General features: G+C 45.2%; 1 protein-coding gene across 2 annotated transcripts in view; it reads left to right on the forward strand.

Moving 5' to 3' along the window:
• The window catches only part of DGKK (diacylglycerol kinase kappa), a 420,961-nt gene that overhangs the window by 286,268 nt on the left and 115,212 nt on the right, over positions 1–19,481 (forward strand). For both annotated transcript variants that reach the window (XM_033946472.1, XM_033946473.1), the window contains 2 exons: positions 8,093–8,218; positions 11,120–11,222. In XM_033946472.1, coding sequence (XP_033802363.1) covers positions 8,093–8,218; positions 11,120–11,222 — 229 coding nt within the window. The remainder of the gene's footprint in view (positions 1–8,092; positions 8,219–11,119; positions 11,223–19,481) is intronic.

Below are 19,481 nucleotides of genomic sequence, written 5' to 3' on the forward strand. Positions count from 1 at the left end.
TTTGTTTCTCCTGCGTTTACTTACAGTCTTTATGTATCAGTCTGTTGCTTCGTATAGTATGGACTTCAGAGACGACCACATATCCTCCACATTGTCAGTTTTTGCTTGCTTATGTAGCTCCTGATGGACGAAATCTCCCATGCGGTTGAAGTCTGTGCCTCTAAAGTTGAGAACCCTTGTTGTGGTGTTTGTTTTTGGGAATCCTTTCTTGAGGTTGAGCCATACCATATTATGGTCGCTGGAGGCCAGTGTTTCTCCTACTGAGACTTCCGTGACACTATCTCCGTTGGTGAGAACTAGGTCTAGTAACGCCTTGTCCCTGGTGGGTTCCAATACCAATTGCTTGAGACGTGCGCCCTTTATGGAGTTTAATATTCTTTTGCTGCTACCCGTAGTCGCGGAGAGTGTGTTCCAATCTGCATCTGGCATGTTGAAGTCTCCTAGCATTACTGAGTCCCCGCGCAGTGTGATATTCTCTATGTCCTCGATTAATTCCATGTCTTTGTCCTCCTGTTGCCTGGGAGGTCTATATATCACACCAAGGTATAGGCATTTTTCATTCCCTCTGGCCAGATTCACCCAGAGGGATTCCCCGGTGTATCTTACATCTGTGATTCTGGTGGTTTTGATGCTTTCTTTAGTGTATAGCGCTACTCCTCCTCCCAATTTACCCACTCGGTCGCAACGAAGTAGGTTGTACCCTGGTATAACCATATCCCACCCATGCGATTCCGTGAACCAGGTTTCGGATATCGCTATCACGTCAAGATCGGCGTTAGTTATCTCAGTTTCTAATTCTAGAATTTTATTGCCCAAGCTGTGCGCATTAACATACATAGCCCTCCATTTCTGTGAAGAGTTTACTTTATGAGTTAGTGTGGCTCCTAAATTATCAATGATATTTCTCCCTGAATTATTGTGGATATCCTTGGTACTTACCTTAGACTTGGTAGTGTGAGTGCAACTTGCCTCCTCAGGGTGGTTTCTTACTGCTCTGGGATATAAGTATGTACCCTCCCCCAACTTACCTAGTTTAAAGCCTTATGGAGTAGGCGGGCCAATCGATGTCCAAATACGTTTCTACCTCTTCTGGTTAGGTGGAGTCCGTCTGGTCCTTGTAGTCCCTGGAGCGTCTCGCCATGGTTTAGGAATCCAAAGTTCATTTCTCTGCACCATTCTCGGAGCCATTCGTTAGTCCGTTGAATACGCTCTTCTCTAGCTCTGCCTTTGTTTCTTACTGGAAGAATTGACGAAAAGACCACCTGTGCTCCTATCTGCTTCAACTTCTTTCCCAGCGCTCCAAAATCTCTGGGTATGTTCTCTGTGGTATTCCTCGCAGTGTCGTTTGTGCCTACCTGGATGAGAAACATGGGAAAATGATCATTAGGTTTTAGAATTTTGTCTAGGTTAGTGGTAATATCCTGAATCTTGGCTCCAGGGAGACAGCAGACCTCTCTTGACTGCAAATTAGGCCTGCATATTGATTCCTCGGTGCCCCTTAGCATGGAGTCACCAATGACTACCACCCTTCGTTCCTTCCGAGGGGGCTGGTCTGCGTGCTCTGGAATTGACGTTGTGAGCTGGGCATCCTCATGAGCCTCTTCTGCTATTTCCTCGGTGGTTCCATCCTGTAGGATCTGAAATCTATTTCTTAGAGTTAGCTGTGGTATTGATGAACTGCTATCCTGTTGAAGAGAAAAAGAAGAAGAAGAGAGTGAGAATGAGGTGGGTTTGTTTCGCTTGCCCGTAGAGGAGGTTAGTAGCTGCCAGGGGCCTGCTTCTCCAATCATCTCCTGTACTCCAATCGTTGTGTTTAGTGCTGTGGGTTTGGGTGTGTCGAGGATGGACCTGTCGTGGGTTCTCTCTGTGATGTGCGACAGTTCCAAGATGGCGTCGTCGATGGCGTCGTCATTCCTTATGCTCCTCAGGCGCTTTACTTCCTCCCTGAGGCTCAGTAGTTCCTGTAAGATATCCTCGCCTAAGTTTCCCAGCTCCTCTGTCTGTGTAGAGACTGTAGTGCACTTTGAGAGGGGGGGAAGGTCTCGGTCTGCACTGAGACCTCTGCCCTCTGATCCATGTCGCTCTCTGCCTTCTGTGTACAGACCTCGACCATCCCCAGGGTCCCTCCAGATGCTGGAGTGTCGAGTTTGATTGTAGCTTTGGTACTCCGTGTCCTTCCTGCCATTTCCAAGATTTATTTCTGTAAAGAGAAAGGTTGAGATGTCAGAGAGTATGTGAGGAGAAGGATGAAGATAGAGAGATTTATTTATTTTTTTTTAAAATATATATAGGGTCTGAGAGGTTCAAGGGAGGACTAACTATCAAGCTAAGAGTGCAAGAGAGTGTATGGGTGTGAGAAGAAAAGAGGAAAAGTGTGATTGATTGAGTGGAATGAAGAGTTTAGATTAGGCCCTTCGCGAAGGCGCTCTCGCTAATGCGAGCGCCTTTGCCACTCGCCTTCGCCGCGCGCCGAACGGCTGTGCGCCGTTGGCACGCCCCCTTTTAAGGGGGAGTCCGGGCTCCGGCGCTGCTGATGACGCGGTGCGGGTAGGCGGAGCTAACTCTCGCCGCTACCCGCTCCTCGCCGCCGCTATCCCCTGCTTCCTCCGGCTTCCTCCCTGCTAAGCCTGCCTCCCCAGCCGCTGCTGCTCTCACTCTTCCACGCGGCTGCGTGTAAGACAGTGCACCTAAACACGGGCGTGCCAATGCCATTATGCTAGTGTTCTATAGCAGAATCTTGGCACCAAGATGCCATTATAGAATTGCCCCATTTATACCCAATTCTTATACCCAAAATCTCTTAATTGGCTTAATTGGCACAATAATTGAGGGAGGGAGGTTTAATCCAGTGATCAGAGCTACTGCCTCAGCACCCACTGAGGTTGTGGGTCCAAGCCCCACACTGCCCCTTGTGACCCTGGGCAAGTCGCTTAATCCTCCATTGCCACATTAGATAGATTGCGAGCTCATCAGGACAGATAGGGAAAAATGTCTGAGTACCCAAATGTAAACCACTTAGACAATCTCCATTGATAGGTGGTATATAAACAACTTTCCAACATTTCATAAAACATAATTCAGGAATGTTTCCACTCCCTCTCGAGGTGCTTCTCACTCCAGACCCCAGCATGGAGAGGATAGGAGGTGTGAGATCTGTGCATATAAACTGCAGACACATTTCTCAGAATCCTTCTGATGTGCTGTATCTTCATTAAGAAGCAATGGGGTAATAACAGCCTTTTTACTGCAAACACCCACAGTATCAAGACCAAAGTCAAATATCTCACATACATTAAAGAAGCAATTAATTAGAGGAAAGCAGAAGCAATTAATTAGAGGATAGCAGAACAGCTGGGAAAATGATATCTTTGTTTATCAATGGTGTTCCAGGTCATGGAAACCATCCAGGCAACACTGAAGGACTAATTGATAAGGGCACTAGAAATAGAACATAAGTACCACACAGCGCATAGACAGGAAAGCATCCTTATTGCAGACTTGATTTAGAAACCTGCTGAATCTTATCAGTGATCCAGTGAACTAATACTTCCATTGACTTGGACAGGATACTGATAAAACAGAAATGCTTCTTGCAAATGCTTCCCCTCCCTGTCATTCTGTTCCAGCTTTACCTTTTGCAGAATGTGTCCACCAGGAGACAGAGCTCTTAACCCCCCAAACCCTCTCTTCCAAGGAGAAAGAGCAACCTGCAGGCACTGGTACTTTTCATAACCAGAAATTCACACCACTCTCACTTTCTAGTGCAGTACAATGACATAGCTTTGGGTGGGCCTGAGGAGGCGTAGGCGAGGCCCACCCACTTTGAGTTCAAGCACACCCAGCAATGGCACAGCTGATTTGTGGCTGGCAGGGATCCCCAAGTTCCACCAGCTGAAGACTCCTGGTGATCCACATTTCTTTTAACGTCACTCCCCCATCATCCCCTCCACACGGTACCTTTTAAATTCTTCAGTGTTGAACCGACAGCGAGCAGCAACTGATACCGGTTTCTCTTACTGGCCCTAAGCAAGTTTGTGGGACCAGAGGAGCGGCTCAGGACCAGCGCGAGCAGCCAGTATAAGTTAAGAGATGCCAGATTACTAGGGAGCAAGGGGTCAGGTTCCCATCACAACCCACTGGGGGCTAAAGCCTCCCCAAAATTAGGTGTCTAGCTCAGTGGCATAGCGAGGGTGGGAGGCACCCAGGGCAATAGCACTACTCTGCCTTCTTCCTCGCCCCTGTTCCTTCCCTGCACCTCCCCCTCTTCCCCCCCCCCCAATTGTCCCTTCCCTTTCCCCATACATCTTTAACTTTCCCGGCATGAGCATCAATTCCAACCTGCTGCAAGCATCAATCTCGGCTCTCCCTCTAACATCACTTCTTGGTCCTGCGACTAGGAAGTGATGTCAGAGGGAGAGCCGAGGCCAGCGCAGGCAGCAGGTTGGAGCTGCTGCTTGTGCCGGCGAAGAGCTAGAGGTATGGTAGGGGGAAGGGAAGGTGCGCATACAGCGGGGGAGGGATGGGAAGAATTGGGGGGGGGCAGAGAGAAGGAGAGTTGATGGCACCCCCAACAAGATGGCGCCCGGGATGGTTCACCCCCTCCCCCTTACTATGCTACTGGTCTAGCTAACCCCTGGCACAGTGGTTTTCAAACATGCCCTTGTGACCTCACAACCAAACAAGGTTTTCAGGATAGCTGCAATGAATATATATGAGATAAAAATGCATATAATGGGTTATAGTCCATGAAGTGATCTTACTTCAGAGCTAGAGAATGACATGGGGAAAAAATTTGTCTCCGCCGCGTCCCCATGAGCTCATCCCCATCCCCACGAACTCGGTCCCCGTCCCCGACCCATCCCCGTGAGCTCAGTCCTGTCCCCACATACCATCTGATCCCATCTGCACAAACCATCTCTCTTCTGTGTTCCTATTTTCCCCATTTCTAATATCTCCCCTCTGTATCTGTATACTCCCTCCTGTGTCCGGCATTGCCCCCACTGTGTCCATATACCATCCTCATGTATCTCCCCTTTATGTCTCTGTCCCTATACCCCCATGCACATAATCCCCCCATATATCTCACATTTAAGTCTCTGTCCCTGTGCCCCCATGCACATAATTTCCTCCCTGTTTCTGTTACCTTCCTGTGTCCAAATTTCCCCTCTCTTCCTCTCCAATCCCATCTAGCTTATTTCCCTCTTTCTCCCCCCGCTTCCAGCATCTGGCTCACCTGCCTGTCCTCCCATTTCTCTTTCCTGCTGTTAGTTCAATATTTGTCTCCCTCTTCATCCACTTGGCCCAGCATCTCTTTCCCTTTCACTCCCTCCTTCCTGCTGTGAGGGAACACATGTGGTCACGGATTGTGCGGTTCAGCAGCCCCCTCCCACCCGATCGCCGCATCCTACCATCTCCCTCCCTTCCCCTCACCTTATGTGGTGAATTTAATTGTTCTTCTCCCAGCGGCATGCTTTCAACAAGTTGCATGCACATGGCAGCTTCAGTTGAATCTTCTCCTATGACGCAACTTCCTGTTTTCAGTTGCATCAGAGGAGGATTCAACTGAAGCAGGCGCGCCCGCGCGTGACTTGTTGAAAGCATGTCGCTGGGAGAAGAACAATTAAATTTGGCACATAAGGTGAGGGTGAGGGATGGAAATGATAGGATGCGGCGATCGGGCGGGAGGGGGCTCCTGGACCACGCGATCTGTGACCACACGTGTTCCCTTCACTGCAGAGACAAGACCATTCACTGTTCCACGGGGCGGTGAATGGCATTGTCCCCATCCCCATGGTGACTACTGTTTTCTCACTCCCCATTTCGGTGGGTTACCCGGGGCTAGCCACGGGTATCAGCCACCGTGTCATTCTCTATTCAGAACATCATAAAGCAGGCAAGTCTTTCTGCTCATAATTTCTCAAGCCTTCTCTAAAAGAACACATACGGTACTTTGGTTTTGCCATGAAACTTCCCTGGAAACATTCAACTGATGAGCTGCGCACTGGTAGGAATACCAGTTGGATCCAGATAGAATCAGAAAGTCCTGAATTCTCCTTGCCAATTGTAAAATCATCAAGGTATTAAATAAAACCAGCACTGGCAACATGGAATTATTTGGTAACTCTAATCGGGTGTGCCTGGCTATATTGTAGTATAAATGAAAAAGTGCTAAGGTGCACAAATGTCTTGTTAAACTATTTGCTAAAACAACTGAAAACAGGAAGGTAGGTATTTTTGATGTATAGTGGCTACTCAGTACCTAGAATGCTTTGCAGCTCATATACAGTAGATTCTCTGTTAGCCGGAACGCAAGGAACCAGAAACAAAAATTCAAAGAACTACTATAATACAGGGATCTCAAAGTCCCTCCTTGAGGACCGCAATCCAGTCGGGTTTTCAGGATTTTCCCAATGAATATGCATGAGATCTATGTGCATGCACTGCTTTCAGTGCCTATTCATTGGGGAAATCCTGAAAACCCAACTGGATTGAGGCCTTCAAGGAGGGACTTTGAGATCCCTGCTATAATACTTTAAATAAAAATGAAAATAGAATCAATTTCTGATGGAAATTTAAGTGTAAATTTGGCATGCCACACCTGAGTACACCCACGCTTTGCCTACCACATGGTCTGGTAGTTTGTCTGGAAGAGTTTATGGTATGGCATAGCAACTCTCAAGCAACCAGAAACTACATTTATCCGGCATCTATCAATCCCCATGGGTGCTGGTTAACTGAGAGTCTGCTGTACCTGTATTAACAGTTGTCCTGAACCAAAGATCTGCAGTCAGCTGAAGTGTGAGGTAAGTCCTAGACCTCACTTCAGTATGATAGTTTAAGGCAGGGGTAGGGAACTCCGGTCCTCGAGAGCCATATTCCAGTCGGGTTTTCAGGATTTCCCCAATGAATATGCATTGAAAGCAGGGCATGCAAATAGATCTCATGCAGATTCATTGGGGAAATTCTGAAAACCCGACTGGAATACGGCTCTCAAGGACCGGAGTTCCCTACCCCTGCTTTAAAGCAAAACATTTAGAAAGTCATACAATTATAGCTAGTAGAGCACACATAACCATTATGAATCCCCTCTTCTTTTTCTGATTTGTGTGTTAAAATAATATTTGATGGTTCATCCCTAGGTATTGATCTCAGTAAGTCAGAGCAGGTTTATAGCCAAATTCAATAAATGATGCCAAAAAGTAGGCACTAGGAAAAATTGTATGCTCAATGCTATTCTATAAGGGCGCACTGAACTCAGCTCTCTTTATAGAGTGTCGCTCAGTGCATATTCTGGCATTCAATTTTGGACATGAGGACTTACACCCAATAAAACCTGGTATAAATCCTGGCAAATAGATGTCATGCAGGCAGGCAACTTGAGTGCACAGCCTCCATATTCTGTATAAATGTCAGTTCTATCTTTATGTGGTAATGATTGGTCAGTTTAATTTATTTATTTATTTAGATTTATTAACTGCCTTTTCATGAAGAGATTCGCCCAAAACGGTTTACAGCACACTGAATAGTAATCAGGTACTTTTAGGTGTTTTTCCCTATCTGCAGGCTCACAGTCTGTGGTACCTGGGGCAATGGGGGGGTTAAGTGAGTTGCCCAGAGTCACACAAAACACGCAGGAATCAAACTTGCAACATCAGGGGTCCTCCACTCCTGACCATCACACTCAATCGGCTATGTGTTAACAAACCCTGAAATTCAATGCTTGTGTCCAGACATGACTAGCATTGAATTTCAGGGTGTAGCACTGGCTGTGGTCAGCAAAACGCTGATCGTCACCGGCTGCATATAAACCCCTAAGTTACAGAATAAGGGAGAAAATGTCTGAAGAAATTAATACATCAGAAAGAGAGTCAAGACGATTTTTGCTGAAGGGTTAGTAAGTGATACTTGTGTTTTCATGGCAGGAAGTTCAGAATGTATCATGAGAAAAAGACCAAACAATAAAGCAAATTTATGACTAAAATAAAGGGCCTGAACAGATGATAGTCGAGGAAATACACATTGCAGTTACTCTGATAAAGTTTTGATATGGAGAATTGCTTTCATCTCCCCCCTGCCTTCTGTCTCTGTCCAGGTCACCATGCCTCACCAGTGGCTGGAAGGGAACCTGCCTGTGAGCGCCAAGTGTGCTGTGTGTGACAGAGCCTGTGGTAGTGTTCGCAAGCTGCAAGACTGGAGGTGTCTCTGGTGCAAAGCTATTGTAAGACAGTTTTTTCTCCCTTTTCAAATGCAAAGACATTCCTTGCTCTTTTTTATGCCTTACATTTTTTTCCTGATACAAAGCAGACGGAACTAGACATTTCCCTAGTACTCAACCAGCCTTATGACATAGAAACATGACAGCAGATAAAGGCCAAATGGGCCCATCCATTCTGACCATCCGCAGCATCCACTATCTCCTCTCCCTAACAGATCCTACGTGCATGTCCCACACTTTCTTCAATTCAGACACAGACCTTATCTCCACCATCTCTACCAGGAGACTATTCCTCCACGCATCTACCACCCTTTCTGTAAAAAGGTTTTTCCTTAGATTACTCCTGAGCCTTATCATTGCTTAACCTCATTCTATGCCCTCTCACTCTGGAGTTTCATTTCAGTTGAAAGAGACTCGTCTCATGTATATTTATGCCACATAGATATTTAAATATCTCTGTCATATCTCCCCTCTCTCACCTTTCATCCAAAGTTTGCATAGTGAGCTCTTTAAGTATATTCCCGTACACGTTATGACATAGACTATCAGCCATTTTAGTTGCTTTCCTTTGGACTGACTCCACCCTGTTTATATTTTTCTGAAAGTATGCTCTCCAGTATTGTACACAATATTATATTGAGATCTCACCGGAGTCTTATGATGGGATTTGGTGATATTAGTGTCTCTCGGTCCCCTCAATTCTCAATCAGCAGGGCTGGTTTTACGGAAAAGCAAGCAAGACATTTACCTGAGACTTCAGCTCCCCAGAGGGCATCCTTGGTTATGCTAAATAATGCCCCTGTTTCAGAGCTTCAGAGTGCCTGGCACTGGCTAGAATTAGTCTTTAGTTTCTGCCCTGGACCCCAGCATGTCTAATCTCAGACTTGTTGATCTTTGCTATGATAGGACTGCCTGGGGACAGGGGTCTAGATTCTCAAACAGTTGCATTAGAAACCAATGGGCTGCTTTCACAGCTATTATTGTAGTGATTTAAATAAAGTGAGTCATTCTCCAAACAATGTTCATGCAAATGAGGTTGGCAGAGGGTTGCAAAAGTTTGCTAAATTTGCATGTGCCCATCGCTGATGATAGCGATGGGCACATGCGCAGAATAAACACAAAAAAAGAAAAAAATCGAATCGAGCTGCCGAAGTCAAGCGAACCCCCCCCAACCTGGCAGCAGGAGAGATGCCCACTCTCTCTTGCCGCCAAGCAATGCACCTCCCTGACACTCCCCAGCAGTGGGAGAGATGCCCACTCCCTCTTGCCGCCGATGTCAAGCGACCCCCCCCCCCATCTGACACCCCTGGCAGCAGGAGAAATGCCCACTCCCTCCTGCTGGCAAGCAACACCCCCCCCCCCAACACTCCCTGGCAGCGGGAGAGATGCCCATTCCCTCCTGCTGCCACGCAACCCCCCCCATGCCTCCGACAACCCCCTGCCCCCTCCCTCTTACCTTACTTACGATGGCTGGCCAGAGGGATGCCTACTTCCTCTGTCCAGCAGGTCTGCCTCTTTATAATGGCGGGCCTTCCTTTCCCCGGTGCATCCTGGAATGTACTGGGGAGGAGCCTGAGGCTGTTAAGGCCCCTCCTATGGGCTAATCAAAGCCTTAGGCTAAGGCACTGATTGGTACAGGTTGTTCAAGGCCCCTCCTATGGTGTTTCTTCTGAAAGACAGTAAAGATGTGCATTTGTTAGTCCAATGAAAGGGGGTCTTCTTATAAATATTAGAGCTGTACCGAATAGCTTATTATACTATTCAACCGAATATGAAAAATGAAAAATACTATTCGGCCAAATTTGAATACTGAATACGAATAATGGGCATTGAGCTTTAACATAACAAATAATAAAATTAGCAACATGATGCCAGAGATCAAGGGCCTCTTTTACAAAGCCGCGCAGCAACAGCCTCGAAGCCCTTTAAATCTCTATGGGCTTCGGGGCCGTTAGCACAGCGCAGCCGCTAGTGTGGCTTTGTAAAAGAGGCCCTAAGTGTTTATTTCTGTAGGATTTATCAACTTTTGGACATCAATATGGGGACAAATTAATTTGATTTTGGAGTCTTCGATCCCGTTGTCTTATGAGGTGGTTATCTGTGTTGGGATTGTTGTCATCTAAACCTCCATTGGACAAATATAAAAGCAGACTATTTGCCATAATGACTGGGATAGCCATGCAAATGGTTACCAAGAACTGGAAAAATTAGGATAGACTTAATTTCTCCTTTTGGTGGGATTCTTTATGTTGATGTTATAAATATGAGAAAATGAATTCTGAAATTTTGTGTAATAATAAGCCATTTAAATTTACGTGGGGTCCATTGACAAATTTTGTTAACACTGATTAGCTGGACTATCCCCTTATTTCCTATTTGATTCACACATCCAGGGAGGGGGGTATTATATTTTGTTGTATTCATTGACCAAATTAAAGTGCTGTTTATGATTTTAATTGTATGTATGAAGTAAGGCACTTGGTTTTTGTTCTTGAAATAGGGTGTGGGGGGAATGTTTTGTAGTATTTCTTTAATTGATTGTAAGTGCTGTCTTGAAGTCAATTGTATTTATATTTTAATGCACTGTTTTAGAATGGAAAATTAATAAAGATTTATTTTTTAAAAAAGGATTTATCACAGTAGAGCCCCGGATTATTTGTATTCTAATTTAAATTACTATTTGGCCGAATATGAATAATGTTTTGGGGGCAGTATTCAGGGCCAAATTTGAATCAAATACGAATATTCGGTGCAATCCTAATAAATAGATATATTTCTATGCATTTGAGTGAACTAACATGGCATGCATGCTACCATTTAAAGAAGGACACCTGGCCTGGATAGAAGAAAGAAATGGTTGTTTGCTAGCTACTGAGGACTTTTCTCATACTTTCTCCTTGGTAGGTGCACAGTGCCTGCAAGGAGCAGCTGGGAAAGAAATGCCCCTTAGGACAGTGCAAGGTATCCATCATCCCCCCTACCGCACTGAACAGCATCGACTCAGATGGTGAGTATTTGCAGACCACAGTTGGTTGCACACCAGGGCAGGAAACAAACTTCTGAAACAGGACCCCGACTGTATTGTATCTGACTAGAATGAGGGATAGAGGAATGATATAGGAGCAGGTATTAGTTACTCCAGCTGGTAACTTCCTGTCACAGGCCCAATGCTTAGCTCTATACAGCTGCTGGGGGCAGACAGGAGCAGTGCATACATGTGATAATGAGGAGAGGTTTTTGGTGGGGAGGTGGTTAATCTCTTGCTTTGGCATTTCCCTTTAATAGGATTAGGTGCAGTGGTTTAGTAAGGGGGGAGGAGCACAATATTAGGAAGGGCGCAGCGCCTGCCCGCAGCCCACCACTCCAGTGCACGGCTGCACTGAAAGGGAGACAAAAATCTAAACTTTTTTACTGCCAAGGCCCTGCCACCACCCCAGGTGAGAGACTTGTATTGCTCGCTCTAGCGCACGCAAAACCATCAAGCATTATTAGTGTACCAGAGACAGGGTAGGTGGGGTGGGGGGGGGGAAGAGAAAGAGTGTGCATGTGCTCAACAGGCCTAACCAAGAAAAGAGTCTTTAGTGGATTGAAGGGTAGGCATTGGGGGGGGGAGGAGGCAGGGGAAGAGAGTGTTGAGCACACTGTATGGGCAGAAGAAGAGAGTCTTTAGTGGACAACACCAGAGGCAGGAGAGGCATTGGAGGCGGAAGAGTGTGAGTGTATGCCCAGACTCAACGCCAGACTGTTCCATGTCCCTGAGTTTTTCACAATGGAGTGCAGGCATGACAGTGTATGTCGTTTCTTTCTTCCCATGTACCATTTCTCTCTGGTCTCCACCCTATGTCCAACATTTCTCCCTCTCTCTTATCCATGCATCTCTCCCTCCTCTCCATCATATGCAGGATAGCTCCCTCTCACCCCTTTCTACCTCTTTTGCATCTCTCCCTTCCTCTCCTCCATGCTATCTCCACTAATTCATCCTTTCTCCTCTCCCCCCCATGTGCAGCAGCTGTCCATCCCTCCTATCCCACTGTGCAGCACCTCCCTATCGACCCCCCCCCTTCGGGCCACCTAAAATAGCAGCAGCGGTAGTGTTGACTGGCTTGGCAGACATAGGGGTGTGAACAGGCTTTTCACGGTCAGCACTACTAGGGCTTCCCTCTCCTGTGTCATCGGTGGGAAGGCAGAGGGAAGGCCAAGGCAGGCCAAAAGAAGCCTGTTCACACTGCTGCATCTGCCAAACTGGTCACCGCTACCACTGCTGCTACTTTAGGAAGCTGGAGGTATGTCAGGACTCACTGAATCGGTGAGTCCGATTTTTTCAGAAAGTGAATTGATTTGAATCGATTCACCGATTCACTTTCAGTCCAAAAGTGAATCAGTGAATAGATTCAAATCGCAAATCATCCAGCACTACCGCATAGAGGTATGTCTATCTCACCGGAAAGGGGGGGAGGGTGGAAATCAGTTGGAGGGAGAGAGGCCAGACCTGTCCGGGGGAGGAGGGGACAGGGGCGGGCAGAAAGTTACGGAAGAGCATTCCGCCTGGAGTAATCACGCCTGAGAATCACTTGTGCATCCCCACGGGAAGGTCTCTCCTGTTATTAACTGCCCGCAAACACTCCTACAGCCACTTCATCCCTCAACTCTGGAACCAACTCCCCGGACAAATCAGATTACAGAACTCATTGATGACCTTCCAGAAAGCAGTGAAGACCTTCCTCTTCAACTAAAAACCCAGCTGCAATCAGTCCCCTTCCCCTCCTTAATTCTCCCTTCCTTTCTGCCCTCTTTTCTCCATTCTTCTAAACTTGTACTTAAGTTGCTGTATAGTCATTGTACTGTCCTAATGTATTCCACTGTGAATGTTGGCTTGTAACCCGTTCTGAGCTACTGGGAGGACAGGATAGAAATTGAATTAAATAAATAAAAATACTGGCACAAATGTAACCACCCTTAGTTAGTTTTGAGTCCCCTGCCTCATCATCAACATGTGCTGGACCAGTGGGCAGCTGCCTGAGTTCGTGGGATGGGAAAGTGATATCATCTTTGGCTTGAAAGAGAGTATGCCAGGTACCGGAGTTGGCTACAGGGAAAACAGGACATGGAGCTGGAGCCGGTACCGACCGGCTTTCTCAAGAATCCAGCAGTGTGAGTGTTCAAAATTATATGTTTGCAAATTGCAATAGCTATTCAGGCAGTAGTGCCGGGGGAAGGGGGCATGGGCTGTGAGGGTGCCGCTAATTTCCTTCTGCCCCAGGCACCCTCTACCCTTACTATGCCACTAATTAGGTGGCACAGTCTTAAGCCTCTCCCCTCACCATAATATTCTCAAGTTCTCAATCTCAGTCAAAAGGCCAGAAAAAAAAGTATTTTCACTTCAGCTCATATCTCACACCCTGCACTTCGATTTTTAGCCAATAGGAAAATGAGAACAATTGTCCACTTTGCACAGTGGCATATGAAGGCTCCTACTGGTTAAATCCTGCTGGCTGGCTGGCACTTACCCAGTTATTGCTATTTAATATCAGCACAAACTGCTGTGGCACCATTAATTTAGTATCGGGATGATTTGGGCAGACTTGCGTCAGAGATGGGAGTTACTTGGTTAGTGGCAATTTTCAGTCTGCTAACCATGTAAGTGCTCAGGAAAAGAAGGTCTGGCTAGTCAATTTCAATAATATAGATCCCTAATTTCCCACAAGATATGAAGAAGTGCAACGGATATCCGTAACTAACTGGAAGGGCCTCAGTCAACGAGCCTACGCAAGTCATAGACTCTGACCTTACAAGTCTGCGTACATTCCTGGCTCTTTAGCTCTAATCATCGGCAGCCTTCCAGTCCCTAACCTCAACTTAACGAATTTTAATTTTATTTCAAATTATTTTCTAAAAAAATTTTTTCTTTTATAATTTATTCTAAAAATCTCAACTCTCTGAAAATCTCAGTTCTCTACATCGGTGCACTTTTTCTTAATAGGAGACTTAATTAAACATCCAACGTCCAATGTCTGTTAAAGAAACTTAGCTTTTAAGTAGTAACACTCCAGCAAACTGCTTCAGACCATGCCAACGTGGCCAGCGTTTCGTGGTAATTTATTTAAACCCACTGCTTCAGGGCCAATTAGTCTAGCATGCTGCGGAGAATAAAAACACATTCAAAAAATCAATCATGAATAAATAAATAACTCTAGCATCCAAAACAAACAGTCAAACAATTTTGCCTACCTCCTAGATTATAATGACACGGATCTAGTCTCTGAACAGCAAGAAAATGGCGGCAGCCTCTTTTTAAAGAAGACTGTCGGCGTACTGACGTCACAGATAGTATCAAATTACATTAAAGGGACAACTACTGAAAGCAACGCTTAAATAAACTGGTTAATAGAAATGTTGCCATTCCATTTGTTTATTTAAACCCCCCGGAGCTAAAGTTTGTAGGCGATTAATCCAACGTTGCTCATGTTGAGCCAACATCCGCCTAAAGTTACCTCCTCTCTTGTCAGGTTTCACTACTTCTATGATAATAGCCCTTAGGGAGAAAAACCCATGTTGTTTCTCGATACAATGTTTCGCTAAAGGGGCATTCTTGTTGCAATTCTTAATGTTACTTTTGTGTTCAGTCAAGCGAACATTCAATTTGCGTGAAGTCTGACCGACATAAATAAGATCACACGGACACCTAAGGATGTAAACAACACCCTTAGTTTTACAGTCAGAAGCATGTCTTAGTGTATACATTCTGCTATCTCTTGGATTCTTAAAAGTATTAGTGCAATCCATAAGTTTGCACATTTGACAGCTTCCACACATTTGATGCCCTACATTTTCTATCGTACATGTCTCACTAACTTCCCTTAGGGTAGAGGGACACAATATTTCCTTTAGATTACGATTTCTACGGTATGCTATTCTTAAAGAATAATCTTTAAAGGTCCCCGCTATTTTTAATATATCCCAGTGTTTTCTCAAACTCTTGACAATGTACTGACTGTTCTTAGAGTACGTTAATACACAGGTCATAGTTTTTTCTACATCAGCTTCAGGATTCTCACTAGTCCTGACTCGTAATAAATGTTCACGATGGTTGTAAAACGCTCTCTTATAGGCCAGATTCACAGCTTTCAACGGCTTTCAGCTTTCGACATAAAAAATAATTTGAAATAAAATTAAAATTCGTTAAGTTGAGGTTAGGGACTGGAAGGCTGCCGATGATTAGAGCTAAAGAGCCAGGAATGTACGCAGACTTGTAAGGTCAGAGTCTATGACTTGCGTAGGCTCGTTGACTGAGGCCCTTCCAGTTAGTTACGGATATCCGTTGCACTTCTTCATATCTTGTGGGAAATTAGGGATCTATATTATTGTTAGTATTATTCCCACGTAGGGATTTGAGTTTAGTGTAGTCAATTTCAATGCCTGGATTAGCCAAGCCTTGAATAGCCAGGCAGGTTCAGCCTATGGCGGTCAGCGCCTTCCCATTCATGGGTTGAATATCAAGGGATAACAAATAACGACAGAAAAAAAGATTCTCCGACCTGCTCAGTTATTCTCTTCAGAAAACTAAAAACAACACCCCCAGCTATCAGCCACAGAGTGTGATAACCTGTAAAATGCTTGTTGCAGGTTTCCGGGTTTTGCTGTGTTTCGTCAGGTAGAAACTCGCATTTCAGCCATCATTCTGTGGCTTTCTTCAGGGTATGAAGTGAGGTCTGCATTTTGTCTTTGTAAATGGTGGGTTCACTGATCTGATTGGGAACAGGGCAGTCTGTTGGTCAACAATTTGAATTTTGGTGGGAAAGTCAGTTGGGCACAAATTTGAAATTTAGTGGGAAAGTCAGTTAGTCTCTTTTTTCATAGAATGGAAAAGTATCTGGTGAGTTTAGAGATGTTCTCCCCCTGAAGCTGGGTTATATGCTCTCTCAGGGTTTACGCAGCCGGCACTGTGTGTGCTGCAGGTTTCCGGGTCTTGCTGCATCTTGTTAGGTAGAGACCGACGTTTCAGCCAACTGACCAACTGAATTTCCCACCAAAATTCAAATTTGTGACCAACTGAATTTCCCACCAAAATTGAAATTGGTGACCAATGGACTGCCCTGTTCCCAGTGTTTTAGCGAGGGTGACCGGCGTCGGGGGCAGTGGCGCCCTTCTCCCGCCATCTTCCCCACCCCCCTACTGTGCACTCGCCCATGTCTCTTTCCCATACCTTTTTAACTTCGGTGCGAGCAACAATGAACTTGCTGTCCACCCGGAAGTGACGTCAGAGAAAGTGCCGAAGCCGACGCAGCTAGTTTGTTTCTGCTTGCACCAAAGTTAAAAAGGTACGGGGAAGGGGTGCAAGCGCATGCAGCAGGAGGAGGATTAGGAAGGGGGACAGAGAAGAGGAAAGGTGCCAGCGCCTCGGGAATACTGCACCTCCCTCACACCCCCCTTACTACTCCACTGCCTATTCCCAATCAGATTAGTGGACCCACTATTTACAAAGACAAACTGCAGACCTCACTGCATACCCTGAAGAAAGCCACAGAATGATGGCTGAAACGTTGGTTTCTACCTGACAAAATGCAGCAAGACCTGGAAACCTGCAACATGCACAATGCCGGTTGTGGAAACCCTGACAGAGCCTACAATATCTCTCTCCATATCCAGAACAGGATATTTTTGTTTTCCTCCTTCTTGGGTAGAAGAGCAGACAAAATCCCAGTCTTAGTTCCTTCCAGCACTCACCTTTCCTCTCTTTAATAATGCAAACAGCAATTGTCCAAGCATCTAGTTTCCTTGGTCCCCTATGCAGTCTGCCAAGCACACCCAGCTAAATATGCACTTGCATTTTCACTAGAACTTTCAGCTACTTATATTTAGGTCTATATCCAAAGCAACATAAGCAGTTGGTGAAATTCTAGGCCAATTAAATTGCTTGTGTGGTGCTATCCACTGATACGTAATGTATTTACCAGGTCTATAGCAAAGGAACCTACTCTCAAGCTTGGGCCAATCCCTGCGGAGTGCCCCTCATTTTTCAATATCTACATGGCATCACTGGGAAATATTTTATCCGATTTAAAACTGAAATTGTACATATACGCGGATGACATACCAATTATTATTCCCATAACCTCATTGACCCAAGAGACAGAACAATTCATCTCATCTGTCCTTACCAAGGTAGAACATTGGACTACGCATTCAAAATTAAAATTTAATTAAAAAAAAAAAAAAAACCAAGATTTTCTTGGCAAGTCCCAATAACAAGATTGTGAACACCTCCTTGAGACTAAATGGGTCAGACTACCCAATTAATCCTACAACCAAAATCCTTGGCGTCACCCTGGACCGAAGCCTGACTTTTGAAGTTTACACTAATGCTAAAGTCAAAAAATGCTTTCTCACTTTATGGAAACTTCGTACCATTAAAATTACTTCGATTTCTTCTCCTTTTGACTGCTGGTTCAATCTCTGATCTTAAGTACCTTAGACTATTGTAATATTATATACTTGGGATCTCTCAAGAAAACTATCAAATGACTGAGAATCATAAGAACATAAGAAATGCCTCTGCTGGGTCAGACCCGAGGTCCATCGTGCCCAGCAGTCCGCTCACGCGGTGGCCCAGCAGGTCCAGGACCTGTGCAGTAATCTTCTATCTATACCCCTCTATCCTCTTTTCCAGTAGGAATTTGTCTAATCCTTTCTTGAACCCCAGTACCGTACTCTGCCCAATCACGTCCTCTGGAAGCGCATTCCAGGTGTCCACCACACGTTGGGTAAAAAAGAACTTCCTAGTATTTGTTTTGAATCTGTCTCCTATCAACTTTTCCGAGTGCCCTCTTGTTCTTTTATTATTCGAAAGTTTGAAGAATCTGTCCCTCTCTACTCTCTCTATGCCCTTCATGATCTTATAAGTCTCTATCATATCCCCTCTAAGTCTCCTCTTCTCCAGGGAAAAGAGACCCAGCTTCTCCAATCTCTCAGCATATGACAGGTTTTCCATCCCTTTTATCAGACGCGTCGCTCTCCTCTGAACCCTCTCGACTAACGCCATATCCTTCTTAAGGTACGGCGACCAATATTGGACGCAGTACTCCAAATGCGGGCGCACCATTGCCCGATACAATGGCATGATAACCTTTTTCGTTCTGGCTGTAATACCCTTTTTGATTATACCAAGCATTCTATTCGCTCTCTTAGCGGCCGCTGCACACTGTGCCGTCGGCTTCATTGTCATGTCCACCAATACCCCCAAGTCCCTTTCCTGGGTACTCTTATACAATAATATCCCTCCCATTGTATAGTTGTACCTCGAGTTTCTGCTCCCCACATGTAATACCTTACATTTCTCAACGTTGAACTTCATCTGCCATCTCGTCGCCCAATCTTCTAGTTTGTTCAAGTCCCTTTGCAATTCTTCACATTCCTCTGTAGTCCGAGCTCCATTAAATAGTTTAGTGTCATCCGCAAATTTTATTATCTCACACTTCGTCCCTGTTTCTAGATCATTTATAAAGATATTAAATAGTAGCGGCCCGAGCACCGAGCCCTGCGGGACCCCACTCGTGACCCTCCTCCAGTCGGAGTAGTGGCCGAATGCTGCAATCCATCTCATTTATGGCCTCAAAAAATCAGACCTTGTAAGCCCATATTACAAAAAACTATACTGGCTGCCTGTAGAAGCAAGGGTCATCTTTAAGTTTGCTTGCCTTTGCTTCAAAACCATGACAGATTCATCTCCAACCTATCTGTCTCACTAATTTGAATTCCCAGGCACAACTAATACACGCAGTGCCTACTTGTTCTCTTTTCCATCCCTAAAGGGCTACACCTACAAGAGATACCTCGATAGAACATTATCATTCCAAGCAGGCAAATGGAACAAATGTTTATCCAACTTCATCTCAAACGTACTTTCGTACCAAATGTTTAGGAAGTCAAGCAAAACTTATTTATCTCTTTGACAAATTTCTCTGACCCCACTTCAACCTTGATGTACTTCCAAAACACTTCCAGATAAACTTGACTAAACTTAACATGCCAATGTAATTTTGAAAGTTCTCTGTAATGTCGCTGTCTGTATATAGTCTCTTCCCCTGTAAACCGCTTTGGACTGTTTGTGGTATGGCGGTATATAAAAATAAAGTTATTATTATACTCAGTATCAATTAGGCCCTCTTTTATTAAACTGCAGTAGAGCTTTTTACCACTGGCCAGCAAGATAAATGCTATGACGCTCATAGGAATTGATTGAGCATCAGAGCATTTACCTTGCTGGCCC

This window comes from Geotrypetes seraphini, chromosome 5, assembly GCF_902459505.1.
Source record: "Geotrypetes seraphini chromosome 5, aGeoSer1.1, whole genome shotgun sequence".
NCBI lineage: Eukaryota > Metazoa > Chordata > Amphibia > Gymnophiona > Dermophiidae > Geotrypetes > Geotrypetes seraphini.